Below are 26,874 nucleotides of genomic sequence, written 5' to 3' on the forward strand. Positions count from 1 at the left end.
AAAACTTCGATTTTTCATATAAATGTATGCGTGTGACTAATCGATTTAAAACCGTGAAAACACTAACACACATTAACAGAAGTTTGCTTTGAAAGGTTAAACTTTTACTGTATAAAATGGTCAATCAATGAATTATCAGCCCCTCGCAACAATGGCTCGGTCATGATTCCAATCCCTTCATCCCAAACAACCATGACATCCTGTTTGCACTCCATTGTGAACCTCCATTCAGGGTCCATCTCGCTTCGACGTCTTAATGCAGACCCCATAATACGACATTAGGGGCCATGGTTTACTTAAATTCAATTCCGTAGCGAATCGCTTCACTGGCGTGTTTCAGAATGGTATAGAACCTTACCCCCCATTGTTCAAATCTCTCGATACTTACATACATAAGATGTTTACTCAAAATAAGATTTTATAAAATTAAATAAAACAGGCATGGAAAATGTTAGAAAACGTTTTTATTACAAAAAAATAATTGACATCCTGGCCAAGTCTCATTTTTCATCTTATAAATAACGATTTTATACTTTCTTTACACAATTCCTCACATTTATACAACATTAAATTAGTTATTCCGTGATTTATTTACATTATATACAACAGTTAAAATGTATTTACAGTGTTATAATAAATATAAATTAACTAAAACGATCACAAATACGTGATTAACAAGGATTTATGGTAAAGCTTTCAAAGCCGACGCTGAAGATTCAGTCCATCATTTTTTTATAATTATTCTTGAGATAAATTTTTTTATTAAGCGTAATTTAGAGCACAATTTAAACATTGGGAAATAATGGACTGATTTTTAAAATATTAATAAAAATATTAAGTAAGTGTATAAATATAGGGAAATGCTGCGATAGGCGAAATTAAGAGAAATATTCTGAAACACTGGAAGATATGAGATACAATATGAAATGTGCTGATTATTTTAATATCTTATTTAAATACAATATGTTCAATATTTACATCACGTTTTCAATTTAGTAATATTAATAACGAATGCGATCAGTCTTAATTTTTTCTTAACATATCATCGATGATTTGATTACTCTCAATTATTATTAAACTAGCGTTCGTGATACTTAGCTGTATATATGGCGCATTCTTAATTACAATATAATAATACTTATAAAGCTACAATCACAATAGTGTATATGATTTATATGTATAAAAAATAAATATTGTTCATTATTTCTTACATGTATATAAAAATTTATTATATGTACACATATAAAAGCACAACCTTAATTTCATCCGAATTTCTTACATTTTTTTAATACTGATAACTCTTCGCGCACCGATAAATAAAACGTCCGATAAATATATTACGATAATTGATAAATTAACAACGAAGACAAAACAATAATTCACCTCTTTCTCTCTCGGTTCTTATCTGAGATGAACGGTGGCAGCCAAAGACAGATACTGTCGAAGAACCGGTTCGAACTCGGAAAAGAAAGAAGTTTTTTCTTCTTTTCTCGATACATACAAATTTTTTACATTGATAAGATAGACGCGTCAACGGGCAATTGGAAATGGTCTCACAGTTGAGAAACGCTTTAATTAACGAATCGGATTAAAACAACATCGGCGTCTTCTTAATTAAATAATATTAAATTAAATTTAATCACATTGGCATGAGCACTTTATATATTATTTTAAATTATAATCATCTCTATAGACACGTATGCACTATCTTTTTTACCCTGCACACTTTGCATTTGACTTCACAACACCAATGGAAAGTACACGAGCACCTTTCGTTCACTATCTGCTCTTGAGTTTTGTAACCTCGACTGCAGCACATAAGATCGCAGCCGTCGACCCCTATCGACGTGTCGTTGCATTGTCGGCCGTGTGTGCCCAAAATGCCCAATTTGGGATTTTTCTCGCAAAACTTGGGCGAAGGCTCCATGTAAACCAAGTCCTTGGAACCCGGCGCTTTGTGCTCCAAGTGATACGGCAGCAGTGTGAACTTATATCTGTTTCTTCTCGGCACGGCTGGATGTCCCGTAGAATGGATGGTGTTATGGACGGGAAGTTCGACGTTTTCATTGTTCCTCTCGTTTGCGTTGTCCCTGAAGCTGTTACTGATCAAAACCCGCGAAGCTCCGTCGAAGCGATCCTTCAAACTATCGCCGATGGTTCTGAAGTTGGGCAACTTCATCCAACACGTCTTAACGGTGCAGGATCCCGACATGCCGTGACACTTGCATTCCTGGCGCATCTCCGACTGCACGTGCTGTTGGACAAGACAAAGGAGACACGTGAATTTATTGTTTTTTTTTTACACAAAACTACCCGCCGAGAGGTGCATAGTGAAATTTCACCTGTCAGCGGTGCTAACGAGACGACAATTGTTCCAATGGCACAATGTGCATTCATCAATTAGTTGCTCCTTGTATTTTTTTATTACTGTCGTTCTACTGACGTGGTGGGGTGCCTTATGTAAATGCGCAAGACAAATTGGCGGAGAAATACCTGTTGGCAAGTCATCCGTCATTTTGTCATGGTCACCATCAGGCCGTTTGTATTCAAATTCATATCCGAGGAACTGGTCGGAGCAGTAGCGTAGCTAGACACGCTGGACCCTCGAGAAATCTCGAGCAAAGAGGAAAATAAATTTGGACCCACCCTATTATTCTTAAACAACTAATAAACTGGTGACTGCGTACTTTGTGTCATTGTATATTATTATAAGTATCAAGCAGGTGAGAATAATCATGCATGATGCCATTAATATATTGTCCATAATATTTTTTTAGAATGATTATGCAACTGATACTGTAGAGTTTTTTGCTTGTATAGCATATAATAAAAAAAGCAACCACAATATAATATACATAATTCGTCTGTGATTTTATTAATATTGATGTTGACACTGCACTTATTCAAGTAAGCAATTTAGTAACATAAATAATTTGCCGTTAGAATAAATCATATAAAATATTAAAAAAAATTGTTACACTTGCATTTTTATGTGTGATTATGAGACATAGAATTTATTTAATTACTATAAAGCTGAGTTTGAGACTCATCAATATATTAAATAATCAGTGAATTTTCGATAAATGGTCAGTAAAACTCTGATTTATGCTATTATTGCTATGTTGTATTATTACTAGAGACACATATTTTGAGAATCTATTTTTTCCAACTTTCGCATTTTATTTTCAATTTTTTGAAACTTATCTTTTAATATCTCTATATTTAGCATATATTTATAAAGAGAAAAATTTCTATATATTTCTATGTGAACTGTAAAAATCATTTCCATAAATTAATCGATGATAAAAAAGGCAATAGTGATAATTAAGAAAATAAGTAAAATACACAAAAATTCGGAGAAAAATAAGGTAAGATAATCTAGATGTAGATCGATTATGCTAATGCTGTTTTGTAACATATCTGAATATATTGAATATAAAAATGTATTTTTACCAGTCTTCCAGCTTCGTTGTTGTGCAGATTCACTTTCTCTCTCAAGTTCCTCGCTCGCTCTCCAGCATCGACGAATTCCCTTGAAAATCTGTATCCATAGCCTATATTGTCTGAACATCCACCCCACTCCCAATCTCGGACGCCAGCCGCTAAGGGTGCACCGCTAGGAGTCGGAGGAGCTCTCGCCTGATAACTGTAATCGCACGTACACGATTCAATGCTGCCTTCTGCGCACGCGCGAGCGACGGCATGAGTCACAGCAGCCGAGGTGATTGCGTAGATGAACGCCGTTTCTCTACAGCCTAGAACAAAAATAAAAAAAAAATAAGTACATGTTTAATTTTCTCATGATATCAATTTGGACGTTGAGCACAAAGGCCGATTGCATTGAATGCCACGAGTTAAAAAGGAATGGCCCTCTCGCGAATTGAATGGCCCTCCATTGTCCATTCACGTGCATTTCGCATTCGGTGATGGGCAAACATGTCATCAGTTTGACGTGGTTCATTAAGTGGCCGAAATAAAGTGCACCGAGAAAGCAATACATTATGGTCACCCTCCTGGCGGGAGCCCTCCGAAAGCGCCCATGGCTCCCGATGAATATATTTCAAATAAATCCATTCACCTGACAGCGCGGCCCGGGACTTAACTGCGATTTTATTGAAAAGACATTCAATACCCGATACGACGACACCGAGACCATGATTCACATGGATGTATTTATATATCATATGTAATAATGATGGGATTGCGGATATTTTCCATTCAAACATTGCTGTGATATTTGGTGCAATATGAAATAATTCGCAACCATAAACGAATGATTCGCTATCATAGCTTTTGTGAGGTTATGGCAAAAGATATTGAAAAAGAGTAGTACGTCAACTGTCATATTATTCAATAAAGAATCATATTATAAATTAATGTAATTAAATTTACTTCATTGTCGAATCATATTTATATTATGAACAATATTTTTTCACTACTATTTTAAGCTCAAAATTACGCGTAATTATCAAAAAAGGGTATTTTTTACTTCGTAATATTATTTTTTAAATATGAGTTAAATAATGAATAATTCTTTTGGGAGCAAAATAAAATATGAATTTATCTTGGATTGCTGTCACAAAGAGCAATCTCAAAACGAAGCACTTAAACTGCCACCATTCGGTGACCCAAACATTTGTTAAGCTGGCCTTAGTATTTCCAAATATTTAAATGAATTTGACAACACTTAATCACTTACAATGTTATAAAGATTAAATTTGCTAATAAAGAGAATGAAAAATAATAGTATAAAATAATTTTAAATTATTAAAATTATTATTAAAATTACTGACGCTTGTAAAAATTTGTATATTTAAGAACAAGTGTGCATTTAACGCATATAATATTCTAATTTTAAATCAATTTGCTTAATTATAAAGGGGCTTTGAAATACGAAAAAATAAAAAGGCGTGTTTATCAATTGCCTAAAATTAAACTTTCAGTTATAATAAACACGTGGGTCATTTAAAAATATCCCACTTAGAACACGCTTAATAAATATGATAAAAAATCTATTTGTAGTTATTGTATTTAAAGGTATTATTATTATAATTCTCAATGATATCGATTATTGTTAGTTGTATAAGCATCTTAATAAATTTAGTTTAATTATCAATAATACTGTATTATAAACTATAAGTAATAAATAAGAACCGCCAATAAACATATAATTTAAATAGCTTAAGTATAAAAACTAAACTATATATATTATTAAAATGTATTTTTTTATAACACATATTGAAAATAGACACCTCTATTATCTTTCTTTGATAATTTCCTACACTTGAATGTGCACATTTAGTTGGAATATAGTGAATTGGGTCAGTGCATCGTTTGACTGGCCGCATTTTAGATGCACGAATATCATGTTTAGTCTAGCGTCGGTTCTATTATGCTTTTGATGAAACGGCGGATCTTCGTTTGATATGTGTCGATGTCATATTTATGTCTACCATGCAAATTTATCCGCCGATGGAAATTTTTTTTTTAAAAGATAAAAGCAAAACTGCTCACCCGCTGCATTTAATAATATAATGAGATTGTTGTGCGCTGTAAACGTCGAATAAATTATAATTATGTCCATATTGCGCAATAAAAAATTTACGCCTCTCTTCTTGTGGCTATAACTTATTTTAATTGGCGTACTTACATACTGAGAGACCAAGTCGGGATGCGATTTGAGTTTGTTCTGCACCCACATTGGAAAAAATATTACATTCGTCATTGGTGGTCGGAGGTTTCGTCCGAGTCCATCTTTTGCGATATGTATTATGTACTTTATAATTTATGAGTATGGAATATGTTTACAAACAAAACGTTCTTTAAATTAAAGTTAATCGACAATTACTGTCATATGAATCACTGTACCATATAGAAACGTGTTAAGCCTTACATTAATTTTACAAAAAGCAAAATAAAAAAATATAAATTTTGCTGCACGGAAATAATTTCATTATGTAAGATAATATACATAGATAACTAAATATGTCGCATGAAACAGTCAGTAATTAAATTATACTTAAAATAAGTGTGATTCAGTAAGTTTGTTGACTTTTTCGGTCATTCACTCTATCGATGCGCCCAGACATTTTTTTTGCGATAGGATCATATTTTATGGAATCATATATCAATTAAAAATACACATAAATGAAAAATGACTAAGACACGTGTCGATTGTTTGTTCGGTGCGTTCCCATAAATAACTTGATCGTTTTATAGTAACATTAGAATTTTTTAAATTTGAAAAAAATATGATAGAAAATATATATATCTGTAAGAAATATTTATCTTATACAGCAGGACTATTAGCAGTTGTGACAAAGCTATTTGCGCATTTAAATTAAAACGCCACTATCATCAATTAACTTACATAACAATTTTTCCCTTATTTCATGTTTTTAAGTGCTTAATTTTAGGTGCTCCATTATTTTTAAGATACATTACAATTTAAGAATAACCGAAACGGATCATGAAATTATTATTATACATAGTCCAACTTATGTTGCCTTTACGCCACTCGTAAATCGGAATAATATATAGATATAATATAAAATTATTATTTTAATCTAAAACGTGGAGTAAACATTGACAGATACCAATGATATATTATGTTTAATAATAGAGATATTTAACATCAATTTATTTATTACAGAATTGAACGCACCTGGCCACCAAAGCAGCCGGCCGGTAATGTTTGCATCTTCATTACCGGTCGGTAATTTCGAGGTCGCACGCAAAAGCTTCAATTGAGCTTTCTTAATAACGCGAGGTGGTCTCAAATTAAAATTTTATTACAGCGATTTAAGCTCGCATGCTCCGCGCGAACGAAAAAAGTCGCACTCTCTGTGTATCTCATCATATTTTATACACAACCTTTAATGCCTTCAATTAATATTTGCCAACAAAACAATCCGTCTCTTGTACATTTTTTTCATTCGCTTAAAAACTTATTCAATAATAATTACATTATCGATTCCCATCGCGGAATTTCCCTGCAACGTATACGATTATAAAACGTCGATAAAATTTAGCTACGCTTTCACGACCTCAGGTGTTGCAAACGCCCGATATATATATAAATATATACATATATATATATATATATATATATATATATATATATATATATATATATATATATATATATATATATATATATATATATATATATAAAAAATAATAAAAAAAGCTCGACGTGAATAATCGAATAAATCACCGAGCCGGCAATGAAAGCTGATTCGCGGTCTTAATTGCTTGTAAATAAACGAACGGACAGACAATGATATATGTATTGTGCGTGCATAAATATTTATATAACGCTAGATTTATATGTGTTTTAAATTGAATTATCTCAATAATGCACTAGGCATTATGTCGAAATAATTAAGGAGTTATTCATCAAAGATTGAATCGGACGTTAACGTTAACCGAGGTCGACGGCATAAGGACCTCGTGTTTAATGATCTCTCGCTGAATTCATATTCATTAGCGATCATTATGGATTTGTTGCTACATTGTTGGTAAAAAAACGTGGATGTAAACTTATCTGGTACATATTGTTGTCGATTGTGGCTCGCAGAAGATCGTGATTCGATTATTCATCCATCATTTGTATGACCATTATGTAAACGTGGTATGTATAATATATGTATTTTAAGTGGTGCAATATCAAGGACGTGCTTTAAAAAGCCTACAAATTAAACACACAATTTTTAATACCTCACAATTCACTGTAATGTATAAACATAAACAAGGGCTTTGAAATACTGTACAAATACTAAATATTTCAAGCATTATTCTTGTGAAAAAGACTGTTTTAAAATTGCAAATACAGAAATTCATATAAAAAAATCTCCAGGTCTGTATAGAACATTCTGAAATTCGTCTTATATTGTCTGCTATTTAATGTTTATATTTCTACACATATTTTAAAATAAATAAATTGTGTTATATTAAGTGAAGATAATTCGATCGTAGTTTGAGCAACAACCTAGATCTTTAATAAAACTGCAAATACCGAGAGTTTTATTAAAGATCTATAACTTAAGGATTCGAGGAGGGTAATTTTTAAATAACTTAATTGAAATTAGCTAATTTATTTTATAAATTTTTTTTTATAAAATATAGCATTTTTGATCCATATTTAGAATTAGAGTAAAATTATTTAAAATTAATAATTTAAATATAGGGTATTTATTTTATTTATTTTATACTACTACTTATATGATATTTATTTTACATATGTAGGGTACTAATTGTTATTAAGCACATTGGTAATCGTAAAACAAAATATTTTAACATTATTATATATTCTTCGGATTACAAGAGTAAGGTAAAAATATGCTTTGTCTAAAAAAAATTTTACATACGCATTTATTTCACTTTTATATTTTTCAAGAATCTGGCAAAAGCCGTAAGAATTATAAAGATTTATATGCAGTAGATATATCACGGTAAATTGGTAACGTGCTATTTGGATGCTCGTTACTTACGCACGTATTTTCTAGTATCCCGACTACACGCTCCCAGATAGCACGTTCCTAATTTACCGTGTTATTGGGGTGTCTATGTATATATATAAAAATGCGTAAAAGTATTTTAAGCTTATTTTAAATATTTAATAAATATGTTTTAAAATTATTATATCCTTTTTACTATTTTCTATATATTTTGTAACGTAGTTATATTTATTTTTATTTTTTTAATTACTGATATTTTCAAAAGTATAGCGAATAAAGCTAGCTAACAAGCTCAGCCGGGTTTACAAGGTCTATTTTTTTAGGAAAGCTCCATGAAAATCAGATTAAAACTACAACAGTTACGGTTTCTTCATAAAATATTCTATTTCATATACACACATCATTTAACTGAGATTATATTTATTTTAAAAAAGTTTTATGGATATTTATTTAACACTAGCGCAGATTTCGTATTCTCAAAAACTGCTATATCTTATATAAATGACTAAAAAAAATCATTTTTACAAGAATTTATTTTTTATATGTTTTTTTGTAGAAATGATCTCCATGTATTTTTCTTTAATTACATAATTAGACTTTTTTTAATAGATAGTATTTTTATTAAAGTGCACAGATTACACCATATTTAATATATTATTAAATTGTTTATTAAATTTAAAATTAATAAAATTTAAAAGTCGTTATATATTAGTTTTTATATGTAATTAAAGTAGTAACACTTCTATGTGGCTCTTTACCTAATAAAACACATGTTTTAATGTTTTCATAAAATGCTGCAAACGATAAGAATAAAAGCGACTATTATGTCGAAACTATATGAGAAAAGTCACTTTCACATTAAAAAAACTAACGAAGCGGTTAGTCCGTTCTTTACTTATATTGAAAACATCATGTTTGTGAAGTTTATGGCAAAGTTTTATGTTTTTTTTTGTGAAACATGAAGTGGTGCAAAAGACATGTATACGTCCATGTTTTTATTTTTCTATATAAAATATATATATAGTCATATAGTTATACGTCTATGTTTTTATTTTTCTATATAAAAAATATAGTCATAATAAAATATTTTGGTTACTCATTGTATTACGTTTATTGATATTTATTTATAGATATTGTAATTTTAAAACTATTTTCAACTTTTTTACCTATATTTTTAACCAAATACTGGTCAAATAAATAAACACAATATTGAATTTATATAACATAATTAATTTAAAGTCACTGCGTATAAATCCATATCTAAATTTTAACCGCCTATATCTCACGGTTGCCCTCTCGATTTTTTTCACTCAAAATTAAACGCCAAGATAATAATCGAATCCGTCCGATGTGTTCTTTTTTTTGATTCGACAAAAACCTTTTAAAAAAGTGTATCGGACAAAATCTCTTGTAGGTAATTTGCATTAAATGCTGATGAGGGGGATATAATTAGTTACGGACACCAGAACGGGTTGACACATCGCTCCTCGGAATTTTACACACTGACCGACACATGTGTACGTACAATATATACATATGTACGCACACGCACACTAGTCTGTGGATTGAATGTAAGTTGCATAGGTAGATTATTAAATAAAAGTATATTGAGGTCCGGGCACAAGTATACGTCCCGAGGCCATCTGCCCGGCCGTAACATGAGAGCGGTATAATATAATGCGGTGTATAATACAATATATAATATAAATAAATGTCCGCTGCAAGGGGTCAATACAAAATAAGACGTTAAAAGGTCCAGCTAATAGAGCCTGCGGCTATGGGCGGTATTACACGGTGTCGACAATATTCGAATGAAGGTTTTCCCGAATTTTCCGCGTATAAAATTATGTTTGCAATGTTCGTAAATAAATATCATTTTTACTTTTGAAATATGGAGTTCTTGTTCGTGATCGTGCTTGAATCTAATAAATGAAGACCCTAAGGCAAGAACACGTTAACTGACATTTGCAAATTGACCTGTATTTTTATAATCTATAACAAAAACAAAAAGCTTTATAGTGGGTATTATGATTGAAATTGTTAAAAAAAAAGATATATTATTTTATTTTATGTCGTCATCATTATACATATTTTTGCCAAAAAAATTATTTGGTAATGTATTTATTTAAATTGTAGGTATAACTAAATTTCATTAGAATGATTTATTGTAAATAAAATTACGTCTTACATTATAGACCAGAAGAACCATTTCTTATTTTAAAGTCATTTACAATTAAAAACCACATCTATGAACTATACTGTAGTTTATTGTACAGTTACTATATTTTTACTTGTTGGTTTTAAACATTATAGATGTTTTAAAGCAACACAAGTTCATTAGAAATAACATTTGAAACTCACCGTAATTGACATTTATAAATCTGTTTTGCCTTAAAATATCAGTTAACATGTCATGGTTTTAGAGATATATGTACAAAGAGAAATATCTAGATTTAAATATGAGTGATATTATAATATTGAGTGATATAAAAAAAGTAATGTTCATTGTTAATAAATGTGTAGAAGACAATGAGTTATCACTGATGAAAAATATTGTATAGCTACGATTTTAACGAACAAATTAAATTAATAATTTATGAGAACTATAATGACTTTTTTTAAACACAAACAATGGGGTAAAATAATCATTCCCAAAAGGTAATGATTCCTCCTTCTATAGAAAGTAAGTCCCTGGGATAGATAGAAGAGCAATTTTAATATGTGTGGGCCAAATAAAGAATACAATAAAAAATAATGGAAACATATCTAGGAAATCAGATTCGAGTATATTTTTTTAGTTAACAATGACTGATCGTGCTGAGTCAAATAAAAAAATCGCACGATATTCATCATGCATTAAAAAAATACAATATAATGGTTAATGAAATTAGTCACAATGTTGATGTGAATTCTTTTTATTTAAATGTTTTTTAAATATTAGCCACCGATTGTTGTAATACCGTCTGTTGAGCACGAGAAAGAGAAATGTTGCAGAGGTCAGGAGTCACTCGGCAGGGGCGCCTCTAGGTGCACTTCCATACATCTCAATCCTTGGACACACGCACACAAACTAATGTATATATTCAATACATGTATTATATACATATTGCGCTTTTCTCTCGCGTGGTCCGAACAAGAAATGGAAACATTAGGCGAGTGAATCGTTATAGTTATATATTGATATGAATTACTGCCCATACAATGTTGTAGTATTATTTATATATTGTATTTGTATAGCATTGACATTATAGTACTAATGTAATTATACATATCTACTCAATTAATCATATAAGAATATAAAATCATTTATATTACATTGATAATATTAAAAAAAACAACTAATTTTCACAAAAAAATAAACTAGCATCTAACTTTCCATTGGAATGTCTTAAAAGCATAGCAGACGATATACATTACTCATTAATTGAAAAAATATTAGTTTTGTATAATGTATTTATAAAGCATAATTAAATTTATAATGTATAAATATTATTAAATTATAAAATTTATAGATTGTATTTTATTATATATTTAAAACTATATACAATCATATATTTCGAACATTAGAAAGTAATTCAGATAGAAAGTTACATAATTAAATTAAGCAGAATTACCAATAATTAATAAAACCTTGGTTATAATATAAATTAATCACACAATTCTAAGAAACTAAGTGTTTGTATGATTATGAATATAGCGCATATTTATTTTTTAGTTTTAGTATTTCAAGAAAATGATATGACATTAAAATCCAATAGGCTTAGATTAAAGTTTTTAAATAAAATGATCTAATTATTGTCGATTTGGTGGTTTTATAAGTGAAGTTTATAGCTACATATACATCTTCAAAACTTAAATTTAAATAAGATTATTTTAGTAGTAGCCCACATTTTCCCAAATGGAACATTCGAAAATTTAAGTTTTTTTCTGATAGTGAAATTACGACATAAAATTGACGTTAAACATAATTCATCTTAATAATCAATTTCTGTCTTACTTCCATATTGTGATGATAAATTGGCAATTGAATGCTTGAAAATGGATTTCTGAGAAGAATCACTTAAATACATGTGCATAAAACGTAAAGCGTTTATCATGTAGAATAGCACAAATATTCTATATAAATATATAGTAAGGCTTAAGGGTTCATTTTTGCTGTGATTATCTACATGGTTTCATGTAATTTGAGAAATCAATCTGAAACTAGTAGCTAATTCATTCATTATCTTGTCATAATCAATACATTGATTACTTATAAATCGATTGACGCGAGTCTTACTTGTTTTTAAAGCCATACGTTGTAGATAATTAAACAATTATTTAATTGACATTAATGGAGAAAAATGTGTTGAAAAAGCTCGTCATTAAATTTATACGATATTGTCACATTTTAAATAGTTTTAAATAATTAAAATTTTCCCTTAGTTATTTATTTTAAATTAAGCCTCCCAAGCTCAAAATAAAAATAATAATTTAATAAAAATCCATCATAAAGGCAATTAAATTAAAGCAAGAAGAATGGCCGTCAGCCGGGGCCTGTGTGTTCCGTCTCAGCAGCAATAAAGCCATCACTCTGCATCAAACCGTGACGCAATCACAATGATACATTACACGCCCAGTATTTCATTTATGTGCCTGGGTTTCATTCAAGAAGAGGAGAAGAGAAGAAGATTTTTTTCCGCCACGAGCACACTCTCCACGGAACAAGTCGCTTACAACACCCTCGGCTCGCTGAATAGCCATCTCTCTGCGGGCCATTGTTGTAATGCTCGGATGTAAAAAGATGATTATTGCCAGTTATTTGGGCTAATAACGGAAGGGACAATGAGTTCTCTCTCGCCGAGGCGGGCTACCGGCCGATTTTCCTTTATTTTTTTCTTCTTCTTTAGGACGTTATTAATATATAAACGTGTGTATGTATATATTACCCCGCGGGTCTCGAGTGCCCACCCTACCTGAGGTCTCAGGAGATTTATACGTGTGCGTGACGCGGAGGTTCGAAATCGCGACCGCACACTGGCATTGCTCAAAGTTATTATTTTTTATTAATTTTAATAATGAATAAAGTTATATGAGGTACTTTAATCTATTAAACGATAAGTTTTCTATGTCAACTTCAAGCTATGATAATACAATCGCTTAATGAAGCTATTAAACTATATAAGTATAAGATAAAGATAGACGGAATAAATAAAGACCTCAAGGCAAGAACACATCAACTAAAATAAACATAGTTTCAAGATATGTAGAATATGTAGTTCAAGCTATAATTAATAATAAAAATACAAAGAGGAAAACTGAAATGTTGCAAACAGAAGGATGTATTTTTTATCTGTACATACATTTTTTTTTATATAAAACCACATCTAAATCAATTTTTACTACATTTTTTTGCATGATCTACAGAAGTTTAAATAATTTATTAAATTAATAATATAATTTTTTGATGGAATTTATCAATACAAATATACCAAAAAATTCCAAAATAAAACATAATATAAATATAATCTTGCCTTATCTAAGTATTCGGCATATTTTTTTCCATCCCTGTATCAATTTTAAATAATAAAAACATGCTCAATCTTACAGAACCAATTGTCAAAAAAAATTGGCACGGATAGCCGTTTTTATTTGAAAAACACCGTATTGCATTTAAATTAAGAATCACTGCTTTTGCATTTTTGTTTATGTTGCTAAATAGTTAGTGAATAATAGTAAAAATATTTCACTTCTAGAAATATTTAATTATATAATTGAAGAGTAAGTATTTTTAATAAAATGAGTATGGCTAAATGAATATTGTAATAAATGATGTATTATTAAAAACAAATACATTAATTTGCTTAATATATAGGTACCACGAAAAATAGTTTAAATCGAAACTTATACTCTTTATAAAATTCGAAGAATATAATTCCATCAACGAGTACTTGTTTATATATCAACATACATTTGATTAAGAAAATAGATACTATATATATTTTTTTATACATAAATTTTTAATATTTAACAGGAAATTAAAAACGAAGGAATATTGTAATATTTTTTTTAATAACTATAGCAAATACATGATTTACCCGGTGGATTGGATTGCACAAAATATTGCTTCAATCAAGACTTATACTTCATATATAATTGAAAGGTAGATTCCAACAATTTTGATTAAATGAATACAATAATTAAATATCATCATATATTTTATAATAAAAAAATTCTATAGTAAATTAATTAAATATCATCATATATTCTATAGTAAAAAAAAATATAGTTCTAAAAATATATTATTTTATAAATAAAAAAAATCTTTATTAAACAATAATTTAGAAACTGAGAAATTTTGTAAAATATTTGGTAATACACGTTTTGCTCGATAAATAGGTATCATAAAAAATTGCTTAAATCGAGACTTAAACTCTATAAAATTAAGAGGTATATATATTAGCAAATTGTTAATTGTAAAAAAATTATTGTTGCGAAAATATAGTATTTTATAAAATACTTAAATATTATTAAGCAGTTAATCAAAAACGTAAAAATAGTTTTTATATATATTTTACGTATTTTAATATACTGCATAATTATTTTTCTTGAGGATTGACTTTCAATCTTCATTATCACCTTAATGGTTTATTATCAATGTTGTTTTAAAGCTTATACATTTAATTTGCGAAAAAAAGAATAATACCAACCAACATATTATGCAATATACTTAATGTTATTTTTTACTATTCATTAATAAATAATTCTTGACCAACTGGTTGAATTTAAGAATAAGATATATCCATTAAGCTTTTTATAGCCACCTTATGTTACAATTTATTGAAAAAATAAATTATTAAAAGGTGCCATAAGAATTGATACGGCACACAGTAGGACACCGGGTGGGTCTAAGTTTCCACAGTTCCTTTATCCTTTTTTTATGGTCTCGGCCAGCGGGGGGCGACAATAACGCGCGTTCTATTAGGTGGCCTATATTCACGTCATCACATCTCAGAATGTCTCAATTTAAGCGTTATAAAATTTAACGACGTATCGAAAAATACCTATTATCAAAATTATTATTCAAGCGCTTTCAGCCGCGGGTCGTAAAGTGGCATTACGTATTATTGAAATTCCCGATAAATAATTATTGCTGGAAATATGCACCGTCAGGTATTTCGATGTGTGGTCGCCGCAACAATGCCCCACAAAAATACCCCACGCATGCGAAGGAGATGTTAAGATGCGGTGATTACACAATAGAAACATCGGTGTTAACATGCCCTTTTATTCCACCTTTCATTCTTACCACCGATGCCTTGGGGATGCTGGGACTTCCTCCTGTCGTCGGCAATTTTTTTTCATAATTTATTAAGTGCGCTCAATGTATGGACAAAATGATTTGTGACATATTATTCGGGTCTGTGTCATTATTCCGACAATCAAAAACCCGACTTTCCTATTCGAATAAAAGTCTTAACATGCTTAGCATTCCTTTACTGTGAAATTGTAAATTCAATAATAAAACTAATGATTTTAGGTACATTAATTTTTGCATTACATATGCTAAGTTTCCTAATAAATGCTTTTAATATATTATTGTTATTGTATAGTATTACAATCAATATTCAGACTATACTATGAAGTTATGTTTAAGCATTATTCAACCTATATTATCATCTAATAATATAACGTATATGTTTTCGAAAACAATATGATTCAAGTCTTTATAAACAGCATTAATTAAAGCCATAAAAAAGTTATTTCATCGAATTCTTTAAAACGAAACACCTACCCACGCCAACTTCCATATGTAACTTTCACCAAGTAATTTAGTGTATAGATTTAATCAATTATGACTTTTGTTCATACATAATTTAAAAAGAAATTAAGTGCGAGATAAAATCTTATACATTCTTTCGCTCTGACATTCGCGGCGTTAATTAAGTAAAAAATAAAGTTTGACAAATTAAAAGTGTCAATTAACTGGTTTTGTTATAACGGTGTTGTATTATGCGTATTGTAGTGGGCGTACGTATAAGTTGTTATTATATCTCATTTTTTGTGGTTTACTAAAACTATTTCCCTCGTTCCATTATCGAATTAATAGTCGCATTAATCTAATGGTACACAAATAGTGGCTACTTTATAATATATCAATGGATAGCTTGTGTGTGTGAGAGGTAGAAAAAATCACATAAAACCTCTGCTATAGCAGATAGGTGAATGAGGTGTGGGGGAAAAAAATCGTAAAACATGGTTATTGGCGGACAAATAAATTACCGTCTGTCACCGTGTTAATAGACGACAAAACGTTTTGGCCGCGTGATGTCATCATCGAGCGATCGATCTGATGCAGTGATCGATATCCGAGGGTCGGATTCGGGTCCCGAGATCTTTATGTGGACCCAACGCTACCAAAAATGTAAATATTGTAAATCAAACGGGTACATGACCACGGAGGTATCTGGAATTCTTGCGCAACATGCGGAAGAATTTTATTTTATTTTTTTACTTAGGACTACGTATTTGTTACTGTTTGATGACTTTCACATATAAAAGAATAAAACTTCCTAATTATAAAAATGTTAATATAACCATAATGAAGTTTTTAGTTTTAACCTTATATAAATAAAACACTTTTTTAATTGAAAGCTTATTATATGAAATAATTGTTTTGCGTAGAAAAAATATATAAATATCTATTTTTAATAACCATACACCTCTAAGCAAAAAAATATTAACCTATATAATGATATTTATTTACGTAGTTATTTTAAATGAACACACTTTCTACAAATACTTTTAACATGATAAAAACTACGCTCTTTATTATAAAATTGTTTATAGCATATATGCACGTCCTAGATTAATTTATTTAATCATCTTTGACCAAAATAGTGACAAAATCTCTATGAGGTAATTAAAGTAGACGATATATATACGATTTTTGAGATGGCCTTCGACGAGGTTTGTCATGGGTTATTACTAAAACAAATTCGAACCTAAGTTGCTCAGATGATTTAACTCGGTTTTTTGTAACCTATGGCGGTCGATTGTTGAAAGAGTATTTCACTCTTTCAGGGGTTTCTCAAATGTCCAGTCTGGGTCCTCTGATTTTTAATTACATAGATACGGCAAATGTTGGAAGTGAAATCTGTGGCATTTTTCATTTTCATTAAAATTAAATCGATAAGTGTACTACAAAATAACGTTGCATTTATGTCATCTACAAAATACATGTATTTAAAAAAATATATACGTAAAAAAATCACTTGCTTTGGTTATGTTACTATTTTTATAATAACTTTGTATTTTTATATCAAAATTATTGCCCATTCTGGTATTTGACCGTAGCACTTTACATGTACATATACATATATACTTTTGTGTGTTTGTGTGTGTATATATTACCGTATTTCTCGTTGCCGTTATCAAGGATAAAATCGAAACAGGGACGCGGGTAATTAAATTTCACCTGACAGAGTTGACAGTTAGTATTAATTTAAGAGATTCTGAATATCGGGAAGGCCCTCGATAGAGATGAGACTTGCGCAGCCTCTCTGATGGAATTTTTATTACGGACCCCGAACACCCAAGCGTTTCCAAGCCATATCACATGCTCAGCTCGAATCGATTAACATTTTTTTATACGATAAAAGTGATACACACACTCGAACGAAAATAAAATTTAATTCGAACACGTTTGATAAATATAAATCAATGCTAATATATGTATTAATATAAGCAATGTTATTATATTTATTTAAAATGGAATCGATAATAATAAAAAAAAATATTTATATACTGATATTAAAATATCGAACTCGTATCGTAATATCCAGAATCATTTTGTAGGCGGGCGCCTCACACTCGGTCCATATAATTATGATACTTCTACATTAACCTCGGGCGATAGCGTTTTACGTCTAAATTATTTTTCGGGCTTTCATGAAAGAAAAATGGCCTTTAAGGGCCAAATCGAACCGCTTCTCGCATGGGTGGCTTTTGATTTGTTTGTTGTTTATTTTTATTTTTTATTACATATATAAAATCTTTCATTATTATTTTAATGTTTCAATTGACTCAAGCGCCTGCTGAAATGTTTACAGCTCAATAATTAAAACGTGACTATTGCCAAGTGTTATTTTAGTGCATTCGTATTGATTTATTCGAGTTAACGATTTGACGCTCGCTAGATAATTTTAAGTGGTTGGCTCCCAAGCTCCCGGTAATGAAGAGGGGAGATACAAAACAGAACTGAGTGTTTTTGATTAGCTTAATATTTTATATGTGTATATATTACAAAATGCAAAACTGTATTATAATAATAACGATTGGATTTATACTGGCAACTGTATAGAGCAAGAACGAAACGCTATTATTAGCAAAGTATCCCATTTCAACTGACAATGGCATTAAAAGCCGATTAGTTTCGGCGATAAGAAAGCTATTGTCGACACCTATTGTTGGTATGTATGTGTGTGTGTCATTTGGGCGGATTGCTTTCGCATGGGGTTCATTCAAGAGTGCCCTACAAATTGGCAACTGTCGACAAACATCTGCGCAACAGTGAACTCTCTAGAAATGGCTTACTCTAATAAATAATAAAATAATATTTTTTTTTAATGTATTTAAAAATTCCATATAGATAAAAAAATTAAACGAGATCTGAAGAACCAACTTAGTTTACCAATTGATATGTTTTTAATATACAAGTAAGAAAAATATAAAATACAATTAAGCACCTATTTTTACAAAATAATAATATTTGGTGCTATAAGTATTGTTAATTAATATTATATTTAAAATTAATTTTAATATCTAATTTGGTATTGATTGGCGTATTTTTTTATTCATAATCCTAATCAGAAAGGGTAGTATAAGTGGTTATATATAAACCTGAAAGATTAGGGTTCGAATCTCATATGGACTATAATAATAAAACATTTAATTTTTTTATGTAAATTTTGAAATTTAAAATTAAGACTGTATTAAAAAGATTATTAAGAAATACTCCGTCACTATACAACATACTTTTAGAATTTAGAAATAGATACTTTTAGATATAGTCATGCACTTTATATTAAAAAAAAAAGTACGAACCTCTATCTACGATCTTGCCAAAGAGGTTCTTCCCCCGAAGAAAGTTTCTCGTCGAGCAGTTCCACCGTCGATTTCTAAACTGATATTGGCACTCTTGTATCGCTTGATTAGCTCCTTTGGCGACTGCAGCCAAAACACCGCGATTTTCTCGTGCTAATTTTTGTTGTTTTCGCCTTAGCGTGTTTTGAACACTTGGGTCCATGTAAACAACGCCAGGCGACAAGGGTGACAAGTTGTTGGGCTCTCCGGCTTTTGCAATCCCCCTAAAAAAAATATAAGCATGAAATAAAACAAAGTCACTCACTTCCTCTACACGTCAGAGAGTAAAAATTTAAAAAGTCAACATTTACATTTTTTATCAATAAGCTATCTTTCATCCTTCTTCGAACGCACCATACCTTTGTTTGCCTTAGCTGATAATGCTGCACACACAAATTAACAAACAACACCTGACGAATCATTAATATGCACATATCCTCGGTTACGTGTGAATTTTACTTTATATGATTTGTACAACAAAAACACACTGAAATTTGACACAATGCACACAGAATCCTCTGAATGGACAGTGTAAATATTGATCGTGGCGATTATGTTTCTTCAGATGCCTACATAGTGGTAGGTAGACGGGGTGTCATGTTTGAGAAACCTTCTTATACTATAAATACAATATAATTTACATCTACCAAATATTTTTAATAATAAATATATATTAAAAATTAAAACCTTAAGTAATCGATTATATAATATACGTAATATTTTATTATATTTCCAGCATTGTTTAAGTTCCTTACGGATGCTTAAAAGTCGTTCAACACAAATCTTTCTGTCAATATTGGACAACGTTTTGAGGTACACAATTTGTGTATTTTTGTCCGTTTTAGTCAAACATACTGATACTAACACAGACTGTGTATTCAATACTTCCTGTTGAATTAGGGATATACGACTATATTATTTTCATTTTTCCCATGTATTTATAATATATTATTAATCTATCGATTATTAATTTTATTTGCTAGACAGACTCATATTTATATAAAAAAAATATTTTTCGTCTACCCTGTATTCACCGTGGGCACTTTACGACCGTCTCATTTAGTAATAGAAAAACATTAATTATGTATTCGAATTAATAGAATGTCTCAATTCGGTAAAGGTTAAGCAATAAAAACTAACGACTTTGTCATTCATATTCGATGTATACTTTTCCGCGTCATTTTATCAATCGTACAAGAGCGAGAGATGACCGGAGTGAGATAAGGGCCTCCGTGGATGTAGGCTGAGGCGAATGTCTTTATTACACGCGATATTATTTAAATATTCATACAATGTACGTACACATCTAATGAATATGTTTATTAAGACTCTTTTTTACGTTATTTTCTTATATCACCGCGAACAAGAAGCTTTAAACGTATCGTCACTCGGGTGTTTAGCCACAAAGTGGTGATTATTGTAGCTGCAATGCACTCGAAGATAACACCACATTCCGTGAGATCCAGCCTCCGCGTCACGATCGACAAGATTGAGCTTTGTATATTTAAGTTTGTGAGTTTATAATCGTGTGTGCGTAAAACGATCGCTTTCTTGGCCTCACCGTATAATACTAATAATATGTCTATAAAGTGTTCAGATAGCTTGGGATAGTTTAAACGCCGGGCATTTAGCGAAGGGGTTAAATTATGTAAAAAGATTAAGGACAAACATTAAGAGATAATCTTATCGCTGCCTACAATATAAAGCTATTAGTTAGCCGTTAATTGGGTTTGTTTTTAATTCGAACCCGGGAATGCTACTCAATGAACATGCGATAATTTATTCAGTGGACACGACAACAATTTTATTTAATATAATATATTTAATTTCGTTAAAATATAAATTAAATTACAATATAATATCAAAAATAAATATCTATTTTATTACTATTAATAAAAATATGTTTTATGCAGTATTTAATAATGGCACCTATTTATTTTCACCAAGAGCAGTTTTTTCGTGTAAAAAAACTACAGCAATAAAGAGCAATTTGAGTAATATTTACATTAAAATCATATGGATAATGGTTATTTTACGTTACAATGATAAATTGTATAGGTACAATGAATTACGTTTGATTATCAATGCATTTAATATATGTATATGTGAATAAACAACGATTCTGACTAGCACGTTCAAAAGCGAAGATGTGTTTATTTGAACAGCTTTATTTAATTCTAGTGATTTTCTTTTTCGCTCCAAGTGGCTTCAATACTGGGAATAAAACGCGCGCAAAGCTTGATTAAGATTGTATTTATTTAGATTAATAAATTTCTAATATAATGTTTCAACAAATACAATTATTTATTACGGTGAATTGATGGTAGTAATGATTTATATTTCATCGTTTTTACTTCGTATACGTAAGGTCAATTATTACCTATATAAACATAGGTAACACACTACATCTAATTTGCGTTGGTTAGTGTTAACACAAAGCGCACAAGAGACACGTTCAATTCATATCTGTTTGAGAATCTGGAGCACATCCCGCGGTGAGGCGTCCGCAAATTGGCCTCGTCGCGCACACACGCGTTGCGTGAGTGTGCGATTTCGCGACAAAATGCCTTCTTTACCATCTCAAACCGACCGATGATGTCGTGCATGCAAAAGTGTGAGAAGATGCAAAAGCGGATCGTGACCGTTGAGCTCGTGTAATTTACCAGAAGACTTTGTCGGCCTCTTTGTGGCCGACCGGGGAACAATTATGTTTACATACGTCCCTCAGAGGATGCACAGCGGCGGCTCATCGTGATGCGTATTTCGTACACATTCGTATTAACGCGTTCAACGTGATGGACGAACCCCATTACGGTGATAATGACACGTGAAAAAATTATAACTCATGCGACAATGCGAGCTACGCAAAAATCACAGGCGAGAGACCTCGACGCGCGGTAGCACCGAACCCGGCGGGCGAGCGCTGTATATAAACCATAAACACATTTATATGGATATTGATAAATTCATAGAAAAATACGTAAATAAAATATGATCTATACTATAATAGCTTAATAGTTTAATTTATAAAACTATAAAATAAATGTAAATATAGCAAAACGATGGCTATAGGTATAAAGCCATGAAGTTTTTTTTGTATTTTCTAGACTTCAATTCATCCTGATAACACACAAGCTTTAAAATTTTCGTTTTGTTACGTATTGATATAGTAATGAATGCATTCGATAAAAAATAAAACTATAAAATAGTGGAGGTTTATTTTATGGACTTCGTTTATTTATTTAACACAATTATTATATATTATATTATTCGGCTTATATTATAAAAAAAAAACGAATATAATGTAACTTTTTTCGTAAAGACTGTATCAGATCATCAGATCATTCTATAATCAGTTTACGGATATTTTATAACGATATTGCATAGTAAATCTTCTAGAAACTGTTTTCAGAGTTTGGTTATAAGTAAGCTATAAAATTAGACTGAACAAAATAAAATTTAATATTGTGATATTGTGGTTATATTATTTTATTTTAAATTCATTATTAAGTAAATAAGTCAATGAGTCATAAAAATAACTTAAAATAAAAGTGAAAGCTTTATGATTTAAATTATATATAAATGTTAGTGTAGAAAAAATGTTATTGATATTTTCTTTTTATCTATAAATTATTTGTTGATTTGCAGTTAAGAAATAGTTTAGTGTTGAAAACTCACGTGAGTGCCTTTTGAATGGTAAAAATGTGCTTATAACTAATTAGGTTTAGTTTATATTTTCTGTAATTAATAATAATTATAAGAATGGCACATTTTTTTCAATTAATATTTTATTTTTATTCAATATTAAATTTTATTCAATAATAAAAAAAGTGTTTTCTATTGCAATGTAGTAAAAAGTCCTACTTCTCTTAAAATATAAGTTATCACAAAATAATTTGTTTTTATGTAGGTCACAGTGAATTAGCAGCGAAATTATATTTTTTTCGCTGGCATTTCAGGAAATTCATATACAAATACATTTTTATTTATAAATGTATATATTTACGAGCGGAAATATAATGTAATTGATTGGGTTTGCTTTTATTTATTTTAAATATTATAGTATTTTATCCAACGATATAAAGTCACAATTCCGTTTGTGAATAAATAGAGTTTACTGATACTGAGCAATGAAATTATATTTATTTTAGTAAAAATATATCTTCACTAGTAATACATGTACATAAAAATATTTTAGCAATATACTTTTAAATCATCTAATGCTATATTTTTTATTAATAACAAAATTAATTAATATCAAAATGATAGACATCAATTTAATTTATGGATCCTCTACCGAGCCTCATTAGTCCTTAATTTCATTATAATGGATACGATATACGCTCATGCATAAGCAAGATTATGCATCATATAATACATTATTTAAATCGAGTTAGCGTCGCCAACAAATTGTGTGTTAAACGCATTAATTACAATTATTATAATAGGGAGCGAACGTGAGCTTTGCGCGAATATAATAAAAGCTCGTTTCGCATGCGACATACGAATCGTCGCGATATATTATGATTCGCTACGTGCATATGTAAATTGCATCATATTATGCTAATCGGTTGAATTAATTTAAAATATAATTCTGCGTTTAACTGTTTTTTTTTTAAATCTCTAATCCGTCAACGCAAAAAGTCGCGACGCAAACAAACTATAACTCATATCGTTTTTCTAACAATGATTTACAGCATCCATGGGGTGATTGATCGATCCGTGTCGGTAAACGACTTTTTTCATATTAAACGACAATGTTCTACAACCCCGTCGGGTTGTGTGGCATCAATAATTTATTACTTCGCGGTCGTCTTTTATTTTAATGCCGTTTTATCATTAACGATTTCACACGTGTGTATATGAGGGGTATATATATTTTAATGATTTTTTAAAGATTAAGCAGTAAATAAATATATTTCTATAACTTATTAGCAAAATCAATAGAAAAGCATCTTTTGAGTCACTCAGTTACATATATCATCATTTGATTTCAACTCCAATCAATTAAATAGAAACGCCCGTAGAGGAATTAATTGATCTCATGGCTGAATGACCTAAGAGAACATACAATACATACACAAACGAATTGATGATGTAGCGTCCATTATCAACCCTCGCACGTTCGCATCGGAGAGTAAAAAAGAGACGTTAATTAAATAATTAAAATATTATTAACGACCCTGTCGCCTGGCAAATGGAGTCACATAACAATATATCAGATGGCAATATTGCATCGGTTATCTAAATAGATTCTCGATTTTATCATCGCCCACGCGGTCTTGTCACTTATCAATTATGAGCAATAATATTAGCATAATCAAGTTATAATCGGCAGCGACGTCGTTTTCGCGTTATTGTAATTTTATTCATGCGGATGTTTATTGAACGGCGATTTTTCATCGGTTTAATTGTGTAAAAAATATTTTTTATATGAGTATAAAAAGTTTTCGGTCGCGCCAGGGTTATACGTAATGTGCGCTCGCAGCGAGCTTTTACGGGGGAGCTTAATTTATTATCATAATAGCTAATATTTCACGGTTTAGAAACGCAACAGATCTTATTTAAGAGCGCGTTTGGCAAAGTGCTCATACGAAACGAATCGATATTGGTTATTTTAATAATACCCGAATATTATGTCTGTATTTTTAATGTGCATAATAAGCATTTGACTCGTATGTCGTTTTAGGAAAAGACGACTACCTTATCCGGTGATCTTTGATGATGCTGCGTTAAACTGGTCCCGAGACAAATAATGATAATGGTCTCTATTCTAATCGGATTAGAATCAATATGAAAATTAATTTCACAGAATAAAGACGTTATACATATCAAATTTCATTCATACGAATTAAGTATATTCAATGTATTTGTGCAATTTTTAATTTTAATTTGACATTGAGTTAAAAATTGCAATGAATATAGATCGAAACCATTCAATAAAAATAGCATACGGTTTTATTATGTAATAAAAAATTATATTGCTTAATAACTTGTAAATATTTTTGACTCAAATCTACGTTCGTTTGATATTTTATAGTTTTTTGTAAAATAACACATCTGTTTTACAAGCGAATTTTAGACTAGGAATATAGAAAAAACACGTGATAATTTATATGACATTTCTTTTCCACGAAACACAAAATCACATATTCCTAAATTATTTTCTTTATACATTAAAATTATCTTTTAATATTAACAATCGATTCAATATTTTTATTCATTCTTCTACTACATTAAAAAGTAGTTTTGGCATAAAATGAATTACTAGCAATAAATATTAAATATTATAAGCTTTAAAAATAGTCAGACCACAAAATCTTTTTGTATTTCTGAAGTAATATTTTATAATACATCGATTAAATATTTTCATGTATTCTTTTACTTAAAAAATTATAAATAATGCATAAATTAAATGAAAAAAAAAATAACAAACAAAAATTATCCATATATTTAAAAAAAAAACACTAAATCTAGTCTTTTAATGCAATAATTTCACATTGTATCAATAATATTCAATTAAAGATTTTTATGCATTTTTTTTTCTAAAATAAATTTTAAATAAAATTAAATATAAACAATAAATTTATTAATTAAAGCTTTCATTTAATATTCATATATTAAACATTAATAACACGAATGTATTCAAATATTATTTAGATGCAAAATTACGTGATATTTAATTATCTACACCAAAGGTATGAAAATATATAAATGATAATGGAATATTTTTTTGTACGTATTTTTGACCAAAATAAATTGTTTATATTACTGTATATAATCTATGCACTTTAAAATATATTTAAATTAGTCTTTCATTCACTCACATAATTTTAAATACACAACAGCGTATATACATTCATGTTTTTTTATAATAATATGTTTGATTAAAAGGCGAAGTCAGTTAATCGACTTTTTCAAATGAAAACAATTGAACTTTAGTTTTTCATTTAATCCATCAATCAACTAAGTCCACCCTTAAATATGAAAGGGTGCTTACCACCACATGCTGCCTTTTCCCTGGCCCTTCCTCGCCTTGCCATTTCCGCCGGTGACTTCCATCACGGACGCCATGGCGAACAGCATCCACAACCATTGCATGTTGCAGCTGTGTCCTTTTAACACACAACGATAAAACGGAACCGGAAACGGAACTTTATGTCACTGCGATGTTCGTCACAATGTCGCGCGACCGTGCGACATGTCATTCGCCAGCGGCGCGCATGTCGGGGCAGATCGATCGTCGATCGATAATTGAGCGTTCTGCGGCAGCGGAGGCCCGAGGGACAAT

At 30.1% G+C, this 26,874-nt stretch overlaps 1 protein-coding gene across 1 annotated transcript; it reads right to left on the reverse strand.

Moving 5' to 3' along the window:
• Positions 1-444: 444 nt before the first annotated feature.
• On the reverse strand, positions 445-26,874 carry wg (Wnt family member 1 wingless). Its single transcript, XM_088188569.1, has 4 exons — positions 26,584-26,874; positions 19,545-19,807; positions 3,454-3,755; positions 445-2,254 (listed from the first exon to the last, which is right to left on the reverse strand). Exons 1-4 carry the CDS (start codon positions 26,682-26,684, stop codon positions 1,688-1,690), a joined length of 1,233 nt encoding a protein of 410 aa, XP_088044695.1. The 5' UTR covers positions 26,685-26,874; the 3' UTR covers positions 445-1,687.

The sequence above is a fragment of the Plectrocnemia conspersa genome, unplaced genomic scaffold (assembly GCF_051122295.1).
Source record: "Plectrocnemia conspersa isolate PC_06_02 unplaced genomic scaffold, ASM5112229v1 ptg000007l, whole genome shotgun sequence".
NCBI lineage: Eukaryota > Metazoa > Arthropoda > Insecta > Trichoptera > Polycentropodidae > Plectrocnemia > Plectrocnemia conspersa.